Raw genomic sequence first — 19,165 nt, 5'->3', positions numbered from 1 at the left:
TCTTGTTCATACTGGCTATTGAAAGATCCTCTTAAAAATGTGCTTTCAATGTAAGTGATGGGTACCAAAACCCACAGTGTGTCCACACAGTCATTTTGTGCAAAAATGCATTTAATCTGATCTGATCTGAAGCTTATATGAGGCTTCAAGAGTCTGAGTTGGTCACATGAGGTGGATATCTTCCACATTTACAGTTTAGAATAAAATTCCCTCTTTGTGTTTCTCTAGACAGCGTTTTCCTGGCCCGTTGAGTAGTATATAAACAAAAAGAGGGACTTTGGCACTAGAAAGACTGTAATGTTGAAAGATATCTACTTGATTTGACTATTTGGACGACTGAAGCTTCATATTAGCTTCAGATAAACTTTTAAATACATTTTTGCACTGAAGGAGGCTTGTAGATTTTGTAAATGATGGGCACTTACATTGTAAGTGCATTTGTGAAGGGGTCTTCTGATGGTCAGTATGAACAGAGGGATGATTATGGCAAGAAAAAACAATTTCAGTGTTCATTTGGACACCTAACTGTTTTTTTAAGACAGACTTGAAAATTGTGAACCCATCCTTTCAGTGACTCTCACTGATTACTGGAAAACGGATGTGATCTTTAAGACCACACAAAACAGTAGCAAGAACAGCAGTGGGAGGGAGGAAGCGTCCATGCTCTCCAAATCTACAAAGAAAGAAAGAAGAAAGAAGAAAGAGATCGATAATTACTCATCAGCACTATTAAAGACCTGCACCCCGGGGCAAAGTTTCTCTCTTGGTGATCCCTTCTCTCGGTCCTCCATCTGCTCGGCCAGAAGTCTCATCTGTGACCGGCTGGAGATGAAGACTCCGCAAGTCATCCGAAGATCACCAACCCCGCTGCTGCTGCTGCTGCTGCTGACAGGGGTTTGCATTGACGCGTATATGCCTGTCGTCATCGTGCATGGCATTTTTGATGGACCGAAGCAGTTCAAAACGCTGTCTGATTACATAACCAAGGTAGGACATCTGTAGTAGTAGTACATTTACTCAACTAAGTACAATTACTTATTTTTCTTAGTATTTTCATTTTACGCTACTTTGTACTTCCACTCCACTACAATTCAGAGGGAAATGTTGCATTTTTTACTCCACTGCCTTTATTTGACAGAGGTGGTTACTTTTCAGATTGCAAATGTACATTAAACAATATATGATAAGCTTATAAAATACAAAAAACAAAACAAAACCTGTTAAAAATCTGAAAAAGTAATCAAACTTTATGGGGCTTAACTTTGTTTTTTTTATTTTTTGTATCCAGCTGATTTAATATATCTGTCACATGGGCCAATTTTCAGCCAAACAAGTACTTTATTTTTAATACTTTATGTAAATTTAGCTATACACAAGTGCAAATATATTTAAAAATGTAGGCTATTCAAATTTGGGAGATACTTCTGAAGTTTATCTGTATTTATATATTTTTGAAATATAATTTTGTCAGCCAAATATTTTAAAGTTTGGTGTCACTTTTGCCATTTTTTCTTTTGCAGACTTTTTAGATTTTATTTTAGAAGGAAACCCTTTATAACCTGCTTTTGAGTTTCACATTTCGCTCACCAGTCAAGCTTAATTTTTTGGCAATTTGAGCAATGTGAATGGTTAACTTATTTTGGACTTTAGATCTACAGTGAATGGCATTACTGATGATATTAAGGGCAGTCAGAATCAAGGCGAAGTGAGAATCAGCAAGCGGTTTCAAGATAACGCTTTCTGTTCCCCTGTCATTTCAAGATAATGCTTTCTGTTCCTCTGTCATTTTCTATTCCTTAAGATCAGTGTTATTTTGGGAGAACTGTATAAGCCCACATGATTGAGTTGGCTGATAACATTATCAATTATCAGGCTGATAATTTATCAAGTCAATTTTATTTATAAAGCCAAAACCAAATCACAACAGAAATTATCTCATGACACTTTTCATATAGAGCAGGTCTAGGCTGTACTCTTTAATTTACAGAGACCCAACATTCCCCCCCCATGAGCAAGCACTTGATGACAGCAGCAAGGAAAAACTCCCCTTTAAACGAGAAGTAACCTCAAACAGAACCGGTCTCTATGTGGGCGACCATCTGGCTCGACAGGTTGGGCCGAGGGAGAGACAGAGAGATGCACAGCAGCAACAATAATAACAATAATGATAATAGAAATATGACTATAGTAGCAGTGATCCACAAACACGATCCATAGAAATCTAACTGATTCAATTTGCTGATTTAATCAGTTATTACTATGCTTCTGTTACTCTGTCCCTTCTTTTGAATCAATATTTCACAGCCCCTTTATTAATGTTTATTTTATTCCCAGGTGCATCCAGGGACTGAAGTGAAAGTGATTGACCTGTATGACAACCTGGCCAGTCTGAAGCCATTGTGGAGGCAGGTCCGAGACTTCAGGAAAGCTATCGACCCCATCATGCAAAAGGCTCCTAATGGCATCCATCTTCTGTGCTTTTCACAAGGTCTTTTCTCACTCACACACACACACACACACACACACACACACACACACACACACATTCTTATTAAAAGTAACCAGTAATTATAGTAAGTAACCAGCATTCTTTTAAGTACAACATCAACTGGCTCATGCATTATTAAGTAATCTATCTTCTATCTATCTAGAAGGGCCCTCTTTCTTAATTTTAGAATATATTGTGCTCACATCGTGCATTTTTCTAAATAAAGATGTGTTTCATCAACTTACTGTAAACTAACTGATATATAAAAAAATTGGGGTCAGCTAGTATTTCAATATTCCAGTACTGGTTGGCTTCTGCGTCTCTAAAGTGATCTGTGTGCATTGTTCTAAATGGGAACTTTGTCACTAAGGCCCAAAAACAGGATAATTCATCTATGTCAAAAGGAGATAGGCTAGATATCTCTGACATGCAGGAAGGGTGGAACAGTGGCTCAGAGGTTAGTACCAGTAATAAGGGTATATCTTTGCAGTGTTTCCTTGAGATGCTCTGGTTTCTTCCCACAGTCCAACGACACATAGGTCAGATCAAGTTAACTGAATACTGGAATATTTGATTTAGAGTAAGCCAAGAGGCCACTTTTCATCTGTATTGTATATGTGTACAATACTTATATAACAAAGTATGCATCCATAACATCCATACTCAGTGAGACTCAATACATAACACAATACTAAAACAACAAAAAACACCTGCTGACTCAAAGCCTATCTAGTACATATGGTAAGATAGTGTCAGGTGGAACGGAGCAGGTGGACTCAATTGCAGGAGACTGCAGGCTGAGCAAGGCTGAGGAATAACATCTTTATTTAAGGCTTGTGCAGACAAAAACAAAGCTGGCAGGTCAAAGCAAAACTGAACAATGCAGAACAAAGGATACAAGGAAAACTGAACTGAAAACAGGGCTAAAATACTAACTGACCTAATGAGGAAATGAAGTGCAGGGCAGAGAAATTCAAGTTAGGGGAAAAAGGAGATGAAACAAATGAATGGAAAAGAGGCTAAGAAGTTGAGGAAAACACTGAGAAAAAGGCAGGGCTAACAAAGCTGAATGCAGGACAGGTGTGGAGGGAAAAACAGGCTGGGGGACACAGGAGGAAAAACACAAGGCAAACAGAAAACCAAAAATCCAGAAACACAATGACTACAGTCTAACTAATAAAGGCAACTTAAATGATATCACACCAGAGGTCTACAGATCAAAACAGCCTACTCCAAATCAGTCCAGTCTTAACATAACAAAGAGAACAAGCTGAGAGTCTCTGATGGAACAGAGGAGAATAACAACTAACATAGAGCCAGACTGACAAGACCATGACAGATAGCTCTACATAATTAGGGCAGCAACAAACAATTCTTTTTTTTAAAAAAAAAGAAAAAAGAAAAAGATTAACAGATCAGTTATTTTCTTGATTAATCCATAAGTCTTTTGGTCTATAAAATGTAAAAATGTCTTTCCCAGAGTCCAAGATGACGTCCTCAAATGTCTTCTTCTGTCTCGACCAACAGTCCACAACCCAAATATATTTAGTTTACTAACACAGAGGAGTAAAGAAACCAGAAAATATTCACATTTGAGAGGCAGAGATTTTAGACATTTTTTAATGTAAATAACTCAAAACCATTAATCGATTATCGAAATAGTAGGCAATTCATTTTTTGTTGATCGACTAATGGATTATAATATTATCACCTCTTAGATAACAGAGGAAAAAAATAAATCACTTAGCAACTCAATCCACTAAATCACAAATAAAAGTTTTAATGGATAGCTGTCTATACCCATATTACATCTTCAAGAACAAAACAATTATATACACTATTTATTGTGTAATCAAATACAATCTTAACTTTTCTGTTAAAACATGTTACATTACTTTCTGAAGTCAAAAAACATCCATGTTACCATTACTTGGTACTTGAGTGTCTGTGTTAAACTAGTTCTACATGAAGTCAGTAGAAAGTTATCCTCTGATAACTATCTAGTAAAATAAGTATGTCTGTCTGAATAAAAACAACAGATATACAGTACTGAACAAAAGTAAGGTGAGGATGCTTTCAAAAATAATGCCATGAATAGTTTTTATTATCAGTTAACTTCATACAATGTTCTGTAAACTGAAGAAATCTAAATGAAATCAATATTTGCTGTGAACACACCTTGTCTTTAAAACAGCAGCAGTTCGGTACACCTGCACACAGTTTTTTAAGGTACTTGGCAGGTAGGTTGTTACAAGCATCTTGTGGATTTAAGCATCTCAGCTGCTTCTGTCTCATCATATTATCCCATACTGACTCAGTGATGTTGAGGTCAGAGCTCTGTGGGGGCCATATCATCTGTTGCAGGACTGCTTGTTCCCCTTTTTGCTGAACATAGTTCTTTATAACTCTGACTGTATGTTTTGGGTTGTTGTTGTGCTAAAACTTTTGCACAGTACTGTATGTGTTCCCTCAGTGTCACAAAGTCACTCTAAAAACTAAGAATTCGAGTGTGGTATACTTTACTATCATAGCTCCAAATGGATTTAATAAAAACGTGTTTCAAACCTGTTGCATTAATTTTTAAATAAAAATAAATCAAATCAAAATTTGCCACTGCAGCTCAGCAGGTAAAGTGGCTTGTCCTCTAATTGTGGGGTTGGTGGTTCGACCACCATCTCCTCCTGTCCACATGTCAAAATGTCTTTGAGCAAAACACTGAACCCCAGTTGCTGGTTAGACCGGTGCTTTGTATGGTAGCTTGCTGTTATCGGTGTGTCAGTGAATGGGTGAAAAAGAGACAAATTTTAAAGCACTTTGGATAAAAGCACTGGATAAATGCAGCTCATTTATCATCAATTTGAATATCTAGTGACCCAAGAGAAGTCCTGACCCATAAGGTTTGGATAGTTGAGAAATGTTAACTGTGACTTCATACATAAGAAAAGAGGATGTGGTGAATGAGGGAAGGGGTGTCACTGTGAGATAATATTAGACAAATATGGGTGATGTATAATTTACACATACTGAACCAAGAACAACGGGAGCTCAAACAGAGCACAAGGGGACAGAGTGTCTGTTGGTTGAAGGTCAACTTAACAAAATAAGTATATCTAGCAATATATACAGTGCAGAATCTGTGCAGTGCAAATGGCATCTATCTTATTTTACTTTGACAAGGTCTCTCCCGCTCATTTATGCAAACACACACGGCAGTACAGAACATAAAAATGTGACCAAACATCAATTCACAAAGACTGAATGCACATAGCTGCACACATGAACTGAATGCAAATATTTAACCCACACATACAATAACACTGACACACACACACACACACACACATACACACTCACAACACCCAATATCTTTGTACCACACTCTTTCAATTTCCCCTTCCACATTATCAACATACCAAGATAGGTGTCATTTTCACATGGTGGCCCACCATTTATGTTGTTAAGAAAATACATTTACAAACAGGAATGTCAAACTTTTAACTTCAGGTTGGACGTACAGCAGTGTATGAATTTGTAAATTTCTGAGTAGCAAAAACATATCTTTAGGATATTTACGTCATTCAAATACTATCTCCTCTGGCAGGCCTTTTTCGCAGTGGACATTTTGATTTGTCATTGCAGAAAAAGCACAGGTGTTACTAATAACATTACCAAAGCAGAAAAATGGGATTCAGTCATCATTCATTTCATTATTTACACCTGTGAGCTTTCTACTGTGAAAACTGTGAAAATTCAACTACAAAAAGTAAAATTTCTGAAGAAATTTTAGGTGTGCAGTTATTCAAAATGTTTTGTTAACTAGAGTGCCATCCAGTGGTGATGTTGCATGACATTTCACTTTGTCTGTCTTGCAAACACAAGTTATAGGTTCTCAGTGAAATGATACGGGAGATACAGAACAAATGAATGTCCAAATTATGAAGGATTCAATGTGACACTTGTTGCTAACAGCAAATGGATGAGAGCAGGCGTTCTGGCTGTGCCTGCTGGTAATGAGCAGATACGTACTTTGTAGGTCACACAAATCACAGACATTTCTTTTTCTTTGGTGAGAAACCCAAACAAAATAATCAGTACTAACACTTCAGTAACCTTTATCACACCACTTTTCTCAAGATTAGCCTACTGAAGGAAACTGAAGGCTTTCAACATTTGCTATAACGACATCATGCCTCAGATACATGATTTGATTAGAATATTTTGGCTTAAATTATGTGACAAAAAAACCAAAACATGTACAGATCTGTGACAACACCCATAGAGACATTACAAAGCTTTGCGTTTCCACTCTCTGTCATCATTATCAGTTATTTTCAGCCACAGAAATCTGATGGTGGAGTTGCGGCAACCGCAGCTGACTGATGGTCCTGTCAATCAGGCCAACATGGACACAGGAATTAAAAGTCTAAATATAATTTCAGTTAAACAATACTTTTCTAAAAGAGATCCTATTTTACTCTTAAAATCAGTTGTGTTGTCATGATTAGTACCAATACACAGTAGCCTGTTGTATAATGTCTTCTGTGGCTCTGGAGAAGCTTTGTTATCTGAGAAAACAACCCTGACGAAGTCATTATGATGTGATCGAGGTTATTTCAGCTTGATATGGAGACAATAAATGTTAAACAGAAATCCTGAGTCACAAAGTGGAGTGAGGAGATTGAAAGATATGGCCAAGTAACATGAAAGGATCTAACAAAGACTTTGCACTATGAGAAGTAGAGGATCCAGCGGTTTTTAAACTTGACTCATACTAGGAACTAAAAGTCAGGCCATTTGAGCTGCTTCAATTCACCATTCATTAAAATAATCTGTCTCTTCTGAGTCCCAACTTCATAGAAGTGTAGTAGTAAGTCACTGGAGAACTCTTAATTAACTTAAAATCATCACCATAAATAGGACATTGTGGATTAACAAGGAACTGTAGGGGTTTAAAACAGTCTCATTAGTATTCACAAACAAACGTCAAGTTACGCAACTCATAAAATACAATGCACAAATAAATGCAGAGTGATTTTTATCTGTAAATCTGTATCTGTGCCTCTAATTTATCACTTATATCATCATTTGTACATCAATTTAGCATTTTTAAATGGAAATATATTTGTGAATCTCCACCCGTTTCCCAAAAGTGTCATAATTTAGATGCTCTTAGAAATGATCATAGATTAATGAGTGCATGCTTACCAGTGTGTGTGTGTGTGTGTGTGTGTTTGTGTGTGAATGTAGGAACAGGGTGGATGTTTGTGTTTATGTATATAGTTGTAACAAGTGCATGTACGTGTGTTTGTATAACGGCACAAGCTTGTGAAATAATTGACAACCTTACTGTCCTTCAGCAGAGGAGATGGCAGGGCCAGAAGGAAAAAAAAACATATTCATCTTATATTTTTACTGAAAGCACATGTTGGAAAGAAAGAATGAGAAAAGGGCTCTGCATACCACACAGCGAGGGCGCATTCACAGTGAAATGCACTGGATTCAACTGACTATAATTACTTTATGGCCAAAGATCAGAGACAGAAACTGATCACAAAACTTAATTCTCCAGGAATTACCGCAAGCCTATAGGCCAGAAACCTCAGTGTCATCTTTGACTCAGAACTAAACTTTAAGGCTCATGTGGGGTTTGTCACCAAAGCTGCTTTTTTATAATCTCAAACATATAACCAAATTGTGACCATTTTGCTCTCTGAGCGACAAAAAGAGATTAATGCACACCCAAAAAAAAGTTAGAAATCAGTCACAATTAAATCAGAACTCTGCCACATCTATTTTAAAGTCCTTACATTGGTTGCCTCTCAGTTTCTGTATTGATTTAAGAGTTATTTTACTTGTTTTTAAAGCTCTTCATAATCTTGCACCAGCCTACTTATCTGACATGCTTGCATTGTATGAACCAGTACAGTCCCCCATGTTCTGTGGCATGAGTCTTCTACTTTTCCAAAGTGCATGAGAAAAACCTTTGGTGACATAGCATTAAGGTTCTGTGCTCTGAGCTGTTGGAACAGTCTGTCTGAGGATCTGAAAGCAGCTGAGAAAGGATTACTGCATCAGATCATACATATTGGTTTGCTGGAACTCTCTTGATGTTTTGACTCCTTTGTCCTCTTTATTTTTTTTTCTCAGGTGGTCTCATTTGTCGAGCACTTCTCTCTACGGATCCAGACCACAATGTCCATTCCTTCATCTCGCTTTCATCACCACAGGCTGGGCAGTATGGAGGTCAGTGAGCTTCATTTCATGTCTAAAATATGTCTAGATCCTAATTACCCCTGACCAAAATGTCCTCCATGGGGATGCTGAATTTAGGACTATCAGCTGAGTCACCAGAACTTTAAAAAAAAAACAGACAAAAACAGAGCATAACTGTAAATAAATGTTTTTTTCTAACTGTCTCACTCCACAGACACAGACTACCTGAAGTGGGTATTTCCTGACTGCGTAAAAAAAACAGTGTTTCGTGTTTGCTACAACAGAGTGGGACAGAAAGTATCTATCTGTGACTACTGGAACGGTGAGAATAAGGGAAGGGGGTATTCACTGTGTTCAAAAGCTGAAAACATTTACCTTTAACTGAGGATAGCTTGCACATGATATCACATTCCCCCTTGAAAAGACACTGCAACAGATATATATATAATATCTATATATATCTGTATAATATATATATTATATCTTTTCTCTACAGATCCTCACCACAGGTCCCGCTACTTGCAGAGCAACATCTTTCTGCCGCTGCTCAATGGTGACAGACCTCACAAGGACATGAAATGTAATGGAATAAGTTCATGTCATGAGCATTATGTACTGTACTATAGTATAAGTATTATACTTGTGGACTAACAGCAAATGGATGAGAGCAGGTGTTCTGGCTGTGCCTGCTGGTAATGAGCAGATACGTACTTTGTAGGTCACACAAATCACAGACATTTCTTCTTCTTTGGTGAGAAACCCAAACAAAATAATCAGTACTAACACTTCAGTAACCTTTATCACACCACTTTTCTCAAGATTAGCCTACTGAAGGAAACTGAAGGCTTTCAACATTTGCTATAACGACATCATGCCTCAGATACATGATTTGATTAGAATATTTTGGCTTAAATTATGTGACAAAAAAAAAAAAAAAACATGTACAGATCTGTGACAACACCCATAGAGACATTACAAAGCTTTGCGTTTCCACTTTCTGTTATCATTATCAGTTATTTTCAGCCACAGAAATCTGATGGTGGAGTTGCGGCAACCGCAGCTGACTGATGGTCCTGTCAATCAGGCCAACATGGACACAGGAATTAAAAGTCTAAATATAATTTCAGTTAAACAATACTTTTCTAAAAGAGATCCTATTTTACTCTTAAAATCAGTTGTGTTGTCATGATTAGTACCAATACACAGTAGCCTGTTGTATAATGTCTTCTGTGGCTCTGGAGAAGCTTTGTTATCTGAGAAAACAACCTTGATTACGTCATTATGATGTGATCAAGGTTATTTCAGCTTGATATGGAGATAATAAATATTAAACAGAAATCCTGAGTCACAAAGTGGAGGTGAGGAGATTGAAAGATATGGCCAAGTAACATGAAAGGATCTAACAAAGACTTTGCACTATGAGAAGTAGAGGATCCAGCGGTTTTTAAACTTGACTCATACTAGGAACTAAAAGTCAGGCCATTTGAGCTGACATGAAATGTAATGGAATAAGTTCCTGTCATGGGCATTATGAACTGTACTATACTATAAGTACTATACTTGTGGACATATTGTAACAGAATAAAAAAAATGCATTTTTCAATTTCACTTCCTCAGCATGGAGACAAAACTTCCTGCGCATCAAGAAACTTGTGCTGATCGGAGGACCAGATGATGGCGTCATCACACCGTGGCAGTCCAGGTTTAAATCTCATCAAAGTTTTACAATCATTGAATACTGCTGAGTCTCTTTTATTTGACTGTGTCTGTGTTAAATACTGTGAGCCAAATTAATCATATAACAGCCTTCTTATCTTATGTTCCACATATTTTATATGGTTTTCTTTTAACAATAATATCACAGGTGGTCCTTCAACACTGATGTTTTTTTGAGGTCAATAATTTGTTCTGAGTTGACGTCCCTGATTAAATAACAAACAAAATAAATAAAACAGAGGATTTTTATGAAGCACATTTGCAAGTGTGTTAAATAAATATATATTTTTTGTCAAATAGCATAAAACCAGTAGGATGGAATATGATTAATATAGGAATAAGATTTAAAATTATAAAACTGTGTCACAACTAAAACATGCAACGTAAAAATGAAAGATCATTTTTGGAGGAGTTTGGTGCTCTACATTGTTCTTCATATGTCTCTTACCGTCCACACATTTCAGAAACCCCCCAAAATGTTTATTTCTGTAATGAGTGAAAGAGTTTTTCTGCAAAGCCGATCAAACCTGAAACTGTTTTTCTGTCTGAAGTTTTAATGGTTGAACTAAAAACATATTCACCTCTCAAACTAAACATAGAAAAAGAGAAATACAGATCAGGATGTTCCTTGAATCAGCTTAGATAGATACTCAGGTGTAAGACAATCAAGTGAGGTGCTAATACAATCAATTCTAAAACTGAGCATTCAAAATGAGTGTCAAGTGAAGTCTTTGTGTTCAAATAGCAGCAGAGGTTTCAATCCTGTCTACCTGGACTGACTGTTTCCTCTTTCTTACACAGCCACTTTGGATTCTATGACAGCAAAGAAAATGTTGTGCAAATGAAGAACCAGGAGGTAAGTTGGAAACTAACATACTGTACATGTTTCTTTGCAACTCTGTCTAACCTACACCTTTGGTAAATTGTATTAGCTGGAAACTAGTTTGACTTTTTTCCCTTTGAAAGTTCTACAAGAATGACACATTTGGACTGAAGACGCTAGGCGCTCGTGGAGATGTGTCAGTCTGTGTTCACTCCGGCGTGAAGCATGTATACTGGCACTCCAACTTCACGGTGTTCAGCAGCTGCATAGAGAAGTGGCTCACATGAAAACAACACACTGACAGAAAGTGAGAGGTAGACTTTTGACTACTACAACATTATGTATACTGTGGAAATTGCTTATGTTTGTGCAAAGATGTCCAGATGATTAATCTGCTTATCTTTTTTCAGGGTCACAGGGGGCTGGAGCCTATCAAAGCTCAGGTCCAGTCTGTCACAGAGCTGACAGTCTGACACATACAGACAGAAAACCATTCACACTCAGATTTACACCTATACAGTAATGCAATTACACACAGAACAAACTCCACACAGAAAGAGCCCAGCTGGCACCTTCTTCTACCACCGTGCCACCCCTAATTCCCTCTTTTCAATATATTTTATTTATATGAATTTTTATACAAGACATTAACCACATGCAGGACCCATTTACACACAAAACAAAAGACAAATTGACTGAAGTCCAGATCTGCAGGTTCCCTTCTCTAAGACACCTCCTTCCCAATATTGTCTTATATTATTATACATGTCTATTATATTATATTATTATATTCCATATTTTGTCATATTATTACAATAGCAGCATCCATTGTTTTTTTCCCCTTTCCTTCATGATGATGGGACAGATAAGCCAAAAAAGGTTTCCATATCTTAATAATAATGTTCATTTCCTTGTTACAATATATTGGATTCTTTGCTTATGAAGCACACCTTAATTTAATTTAACCAGTGTTTAAATGATAAGAGTGCATCTTTGTTTCATGCCTTTAAAATGTGACTTTTTACAATAACCATGCCAAATTGTAGCAGAAACTAAATTGATCAAAATTTTGATCTTCCTAAAATGTAAATTCCAGGTCAGGTACAAGTCTGTTTAACCAGAGTTTATGACATTTAAAGTTAAAACTAAAACAAAAGAGCTAAAGTCCAATTAGCATGAATATTTTTTTCAATTATCCATTTCGTGCAAATGTCCAAACTTCATATTTTAAACTGCTTTTGAATTTGAAGTGAAAATTGGCTTGTTTTTGCTGCACTTGCAACAAAAAGCTTTTAATACACATATAATCAAAAATCAGTGGTCTTTGTTATTGCCATAAAGGCCACTTTTATAAATAATCTATGGGAATATTCTTAAATGGTTCCTAATATTACAGGTAATAGTAGCCTGAATTGTCTAATGAAAGACATTTATGCTAATAAATCCCATTAAACACACTGAGCCTGCATCATGGTATGAGCAATGAGCAATCACTGCCCTCTAGTGGCAGTAATTTATTGGCCATTTGGATGGTTAAGGTGCGTTTAAGGCGTATTTTAAAGGGTAAATTCACAACTGCATCACAGCAAAACTGACAACTGCTCAGTGCTTCCACTCTCTGTGAGTTGAAACTTGTGCAGGTGTTTTTCAGCTATCAAGGATAAAACGTGTGGTGACAGATAATGGGGACTCTCACTCTATAGAGAGCAGGTTACTTTTCTGCCTTATCAGATTTGTTGTAAATGAATCCTTTCGGAATATCTGAAATACAGTACTTTATATTTCTATTAAATTTCTACATCATTGTTTACATGTTTGGTTATTTTACTTATTGATTTATTTTTCACATAGACAGCATGAAAGAGATCAAGTTGTTTCAAAGGCATTATCAGAAATATGTGAATTTTTTTCATTGTTTAATTTATCTTTTGGGTGCTAATCACAGTACTGTGAAACGTTGGGGTGGAACAGTCAAATTAGATGCAGCTGTTATACAGACAAGCATGTTAACCCTGGATATACTCAACTCAACTTTATCTGTATGGCATTTTACACACAACGCAGGTGTTCCAATGTTCCTTACAGCACACAGAAGAAAACAAAACAAAAGAAAGGAGACAAAAACACAATAGAAGCAAAGAGAAAAGTACAAAAAAACAGACTGACCTCAAAAAAAAAAAAAAAAAAAACTCCTGTACATTGTACAGGAGTTGCTATACAGCAGTGCTATACAGCAGTGCTATTAATTATTTATTAATTATTATAGGAAACTTTTGAATTGTTGATGACAAGGTCAAATATGTTAATTCAGCTTTTTTTTACACTGTTGTGTTGCTGCTGTATCAGACTGCAGTCTCTATTGTTGTGAGGTTTTGTTCCATTTAGTTAAATGAACACAAAATTAGAAGCATCTTTGAATATAATGCAGTCCACTACAACAGTACCACAAAGTACAACCTTAAAATTGACCAACAAACAAACTAAAGTAGAAGTCTCAGTGAAAATGGAGTTAGTATTTATTGCAGGGATATAATATTAGCTCATACAGATGTTTCTTTTGTTATGTTAAATCCTCAATATTTAATCACTGTGGTTGACTACAAACCAGGAGGTTAGATTAAAATAGAAATGCAAGTTTGCCCTCAATCATTTTAGTAATAGTCTGAAATATCTTTTAACAATTTTAGACTGATCGGTGTCTATCCCAGTGTCATTGTTGAGTGTACAGTGTTTATGTAACTTGTCCTGAGATATAGATAGACCGATAGATATTTTCATTTGGCCCCTGACAGTGTGCACATGTACTCTTTTGTCCTTTACACATGATTAGATCAAATACTGAAGGCTGTGTGGTCAATCAATAAGACCAATTAATTTTTAATGAACTTATTCAGAGGAGTTAACTTATGGATTCTGAGTTAATAGGAAAAAGGGAATTTATGTAATCAGAAATGTCCCTTTTTAAGACTCAATTTCAATTCTTATCCAACTCAGATTTTTTGGCAAATTAGTTGTGTAGGAAAAGAAACCAAAACATGTTGAATGCTTTTGCATCATTATCAGCAGTAAGCAGTAGTTGTTCATAAATGACAAGGTATTCAAAAAAAGAGGAGAATATAAACATTTTCTATCTTGCCTTGCTCAACTTGAACGTTCAGCATTTTACACAACGTTGAAGTTGTGACACGGCATTATGACTGCAATTGGGGACATCAGAAATGCATCCTTATCTATGGTTCCTGTAAACCAATTCCAATTCCCTACTGGGTCTCACACACACACAAATAGTTATTGCCACTAATATGGATCTTTAGGCTACATGGAGGTTATTTCCTCTGTTCCCAGTGGTGGAAAATACACTTACTTGAGTAGTGTACTTAAGCACTTGTACTTTGCTTGAGTATTTCTTTTTTATGCTACTTTGTGCTTCTACTTCACTACATTTCAGAGGGAAATATTGTACTTTTTACTCATGACATATATTTCACAGCTAAAGGCTACTTACCAGCTACTTTTCAGATAAATATTTCATGTGTAAAACGATTAGTTTATGTATGTTAGTATAGTATGATTGATTAAAAATAACAAGCTGTTATTGCTTTGTTGTTGACTTTGATAAAAAACCCTGCTATTCTAGAGTTTGTGTAAGACTAGTAAGGTGGCCATAATAATCCAGATAACCATTTCAGTTAGAGTAGTATCCAGTATTTAGCCTTGCTTTATACTAGTTATCCTTTATATGATTCACTTCAAGCACTATCAAGATATCGACTCTGATCATAAAAGTTGTTGTTGTGTAACCTGTTTTCTAATGCCTCCAAGTGTGTTAATTAATTGTCATCAACAGCTGAAGCTCTCTGGAAGTGAACTACTGCCGAGTGGGGGAACTGTAAGACACCACACCATCTTCTCTCTATATAAAGCAAGGAATCTCTGTCTGTCTGTCAGTCTGTATGTATGTAAAGATGGGTGACAAATTAAAGGAAAACCTGGTACAGGTCTGAATGCCCCCATAGTGAGGGGATCTGGTGGCTCTGTTATGCTGTGGGGGGCATTTTGCTGGCATGGTTTGGGTCCACTTGTCCCCTCAGAGGGAAGGGTCACTGCAAATCAATACAAAGTTGTTCTGAGTCATCACCTTTATCGTATGATGATTATCCTCAGCCTTGGCATTGATTCCACAATTCTCTGGAACTCTTCTGGAGGGATGAAAAGCACTCTTCAAAAAGATATTCCCTCATTTGGCGTTTTTGATGATGGTGGTGGAGAGCGCTGTCTAATAAGCCATCCAAAATCTCCCATAGGTGTTCAATTGGGTTGAAATCTGGTGACTGCGAAGGCCATAGCATATGATTGCCATCATTTCATACTCATCAAACCATTCAGTGATCACTCAGAACAACTTTGTATTGATTTGCAGTGACTCTGTCTTCTAAGCAATACGCCCCTTACAAACAGGCACTGCACTAGTTACTAAAAGTCCAGTCCAGAACCTTCCTCAACACTATGTTGTGTGGCACACTTACTATGTTTTGATAAGGGTGAGAGTTTTCTGAAAAACAATCTAATATCTTTGTTTATTCAGTATTTATGTATTTTAGTGGCCTTTAATGAACTTCATTTCCCATAAGTCCTAGATGTTCATGAGCTAAACGTCACAGCTCGACAGAGGAGACGAGTCCATGAGCAAGAGTAGTAGTCTCTGTATATATTGACAATTTCTAACTGGACTGTTCTTCTGTGTATACTGTACAAAGAAAAAGGTGAACACACACACACACACACACACACACACACTATAGTAGGCTGGGTAATTTTCAGGGAAATTGCACCCTTATTTTGTTTTGTTGATTTACACTTTCTCTGTTGACCAATCTGTGTTAAAAACATGATGACACACAAGTTCCTCTGAAGAGATGAGAGTGCAGATTCACTTTAATTATATTTGACTGTTCGATGGTAAAAAGTAATGAGTTCAATTTAAAGGGACCATCACTTTTAAAACTTAATATGGGATACAACACTAGCTCACAAGAATGCATCACCTTTGATATCCCTCATGTGAATACAGTACTGGGGAAAACTGCATTCACCTACTATGTTCCTCATGGGTGGAACAAACTTCAGGACTCCCTTAATTGACACACACACTCACTCATTGAATCCACTTAAACCCCACCCCCATAACTCCAAACCCCCAACCCTGTATGTTCTCCTGTGTTTCTTGTCCCTCTGTACATGGAGATGTCCTTGGCTGCGGCCGCCCTGATATGTGGATGGTGCTGCATGGTGGGTTATTCTGATGGCTTCCCAAGGAGAGGGAAGGAAGAGGAAAAGAAAAAAAAGAAAAAAGAAAAAGGACGCTGACCAGGTTGGACAGATCTCCTTCTGAGGGTCTGGGGGTTGCCCACTAAGTGGCCACCTTCCTCCATTGACCAGGAAGAGGTCTGGGGGTTGCCCCAGCTTCAACCACTCAACCAAAAATAATAATAAATAAATCATCTTCTTTGGGTTTTGCACCTCAGAGCACTGAAACTGTCCCATCATGCAGCCCTGTACACCTCTACCAGGTGGGTGCTATGCCTCTGACACAGACTGACTCCATTCCCCCTACCCCAACTCACACTCAACACACACACACACACACACACACACACAAACAAACACTCACACACATACACACCTTTATGTGTTCAACTGAATCAATCGACTGTTTTAATTGCTTTACTTTATTTATGTATATATTTATTTATTATTTTTTACTCCATATATAAGAGAGGAGGAATACTTGCATGCATGCACCATGTGTATATGTTTGTGTATCCAGTATGTGTATGAACTCGAGTGTATTTGTGTATGAATGTTTCAATCTTGGCTAACTTCCCTAAAACCCACTCTCATCACCCTGGTCTCACACAGCAGTCACGCATTACAGTCCACACACAGACACACATCCATCCATCTTCAGTGTTATTTAATTCAGAATGAAATACTGTATGTATTTACCTCAAAATTAAATTACTGTACGTGAAAATACAAGACTTAATGTCACAAATAAAACAAAAACAAACTAAACTTGTTCCAATAAAGGATTAAACACGTACATACTCGGTTGAAAAACAAATAAAAGAGACATCTTAAGAGTTTTCTAGAGTTCTTGGAGGCCAGCTCAAAGAGGAATCTCTTTGAGGCTTGTTTTTATAAGTTAGGATAAAACAGGAGGAGTTTTGAGTGTGTTCTAAAGGTCTTCTGAATTAATGATGAATATGCTATTTCTTTGTTTTCGGGGACTTTAGGTGTGACTGGTGTTTGCAGCATGCATCTTCTGAAATAAAGGAATTTTTGGGAAAGCCTAATTACTTTTTACATGCAAAAATATCATTTGAAAGTCACTAGGTCTGAACATTTCCTGTCAGCTTATATCATATACTTAAAACAGTAAAAACAGTTAAGCAGTTTACATGCGTTTCATAATAAGTCAGTTCTAATAACATAGCAAACATTAAGCTTCATATTAACACTTCATGATGTCTAAGCATACAACCTTCATTGATTCAACTTTATCAAACTATTTACACATCTCAAACCATCAACTGAAATAAAGTTTAATACTATAGTGAAAGGAAATAAAGTTAGGCAACATATATGTGATTAGATTTTGTTCAAAAACATATTTAAATATTAGTTCAACATGACCCTTACTTCGTAATATAAAAACATTCAATGTGACTATTGTTAAAAAAACAACTTCAAACTGAAATCCTTCAAACAATATATCTTTACATTCTTATTACTTCAGAAACATTCTTTCAATACAACTACTCATCTAATTTAACTACTAAAACATGATTGTCTATGAGGTTAATAGATCAAAAGTTTAACACTTAAGTGATTTTAAAATACAACTAGAAAATGCAATTTCTGTAGAAATTGCGTGTGATTGCTCAAAGTGGATTTAGACTGCATAACTGGAAGCTGAAGAGAATTGAAAAATCTAGCAAAATTAAAATCAGCAATGGGTGGAATAGAACCTACACCCTCATGTTTGTAAAACAGACAAATTTATAATGGCAGTCTATGGGACGAACCGTCCAACTCAGTTGAAACCTTGGTCACTTTGACACTCAACTGCTCGGAAGTCCCTTATCGTACAGACGCCATTCAAACTGTACACAAAACTTTGAACTTTCAAAGTTATCAGATTGTTTAGTGATATCTTTTGTAGTTTTTCAGCAATTTAAGCCCAAAGTCAGGGGTGTTTCAGATTTTTTCAGGTCTCACAAGTGTGTCATGTGATCAGGCAGTGTGGAGAGCACAGATAATTTTTGACCAGAAACATTTTTCTAAACTGCTGTCACTTCCACAATTTAAACTCCTCAAGCACATATCTTGCCTCAGTATGTTGCCACAAGCCTCCTCTCTCTCAAAATGTAAATACATTTCACATAGGACTTATAGTTTTTGAGATCTGAACCTTAATTGATAGAGAGTCCCTGTCATGTTCTCATTGACTGCAATACAGTCTGCAGGATATGTGTCTCCTCTCACTCCAGTTTCTTAAACTTACAGACTCTCTCTTCCTTCAAACACATTTTACATGTATCATTCATTCTCATGTTAAACTAGTCTTGCTTTCACTAATGATGTACAAATCTCTGGGCTTCAAGCTCTAGTTTGAGACAAATACATTTTCCTCATCAAAATGGAGACTTTTTCCTTTCATTATTGGGAATGTCTGTTGGGTCAGTGGTTTAGAACACTGTTCTCTGATGAGCTTCAACTTAGATGACAAGGTTGTGTGTTTGATGCCTGCTCACTGTAGTGCTCTTCATAATATTGCTGTCATGTACAAAGTTGCTTCACATCTTTATTCTGTACCATAATTCAATTCCACTCAAGCTTACCTTAACATTATTACCTAAAAT

The 19,165-nt window shown here is 36.6% G+C and overlaps 1 protein-coding gene across 2 annotated transcripts; it reads left to right on the top strand.

Moving 5' to 3' along the window:
* Positions 1-530: 530 nt before the first annotated feature.
* Positions 531-13,023, top strand: LOC122987447 (lysosomal thioesterase PPT2-A-like). Of its 2 annotated transcripts, none has more exons than XM_044359344.1 (9): positions 531-987; positions 2,335-2,488; positions 8,636-8,731; positions 8,916-9,023; positions 9,198-9,281; positions 10,319-10,403; positions 11,219-11,273; positions 11,384-11,547; positions 11,651-13,023. In XM_044359344.1, exons 1-8 carry the CDS (start codon positions 661-663, stop codon positions 11,525-11,527), a joined length of 1,053 nt encoding a protein of 350 aa, XP_044215279.1. In that variant the 5' UTR covers positions 531-660; the 3' UTR covers positions 11,528-11,547; positions 11,651-13,023. The 2 variants fall into 2 exon arrangements, with proteins under 2 accessions (XP_044215279.1, XP_044215278.1); XM_044359343.1 differs by having other exon boundaries at positions 11,384-11,554.
* The last annotated feature ends 6,142 nt before the right edge of the window (positions 13,024-19,165 follow it).

The sequence above is a fragment of the Thunnus albacares genome, chromosome 8, assembly GCF_914725855.1.
Source record: "Thunnus albacares chromosome 8, fThuAlb1.1, whole genome shotgun sequence".
In the NCBI taxonomy this organism is placed as follows: domain Eukaryota; kingdom Metazoa; phylum Chordata; class Actinopteri; order Scombriformes; family Scombridae; genus Thunnus; species Thunnus albacares.
The sequence above is the reverse complement of the archived record's forward strand: the minus strand, read 5'-3'. Positions and strand labels throughout refer to the sequence as shown.

Coding starts and splice junctions, on each gene's coding strand:
- LOC122987447 (XM_044359344.1), top strand. CDS start 661: ATGCTCTCCAAATCTACAAAGAAAGAAAGAAGAAAGAAGAAAGAGATC. Junction 2,489..8,635: donor TCTTCTGTGCTTTTCACAAG/GTCTTTTCTCAC, acceptor TTTTTTTCTCAG/GTGGTCTCATTTGTCGAGCA. Junction 11,274..11,383: donor TGCAAATGAAGAACCAGGAG/GTAAGTTGGAAA, acceptor TCCCTTTGAAAG/TTCTACAAGAATGACACATT.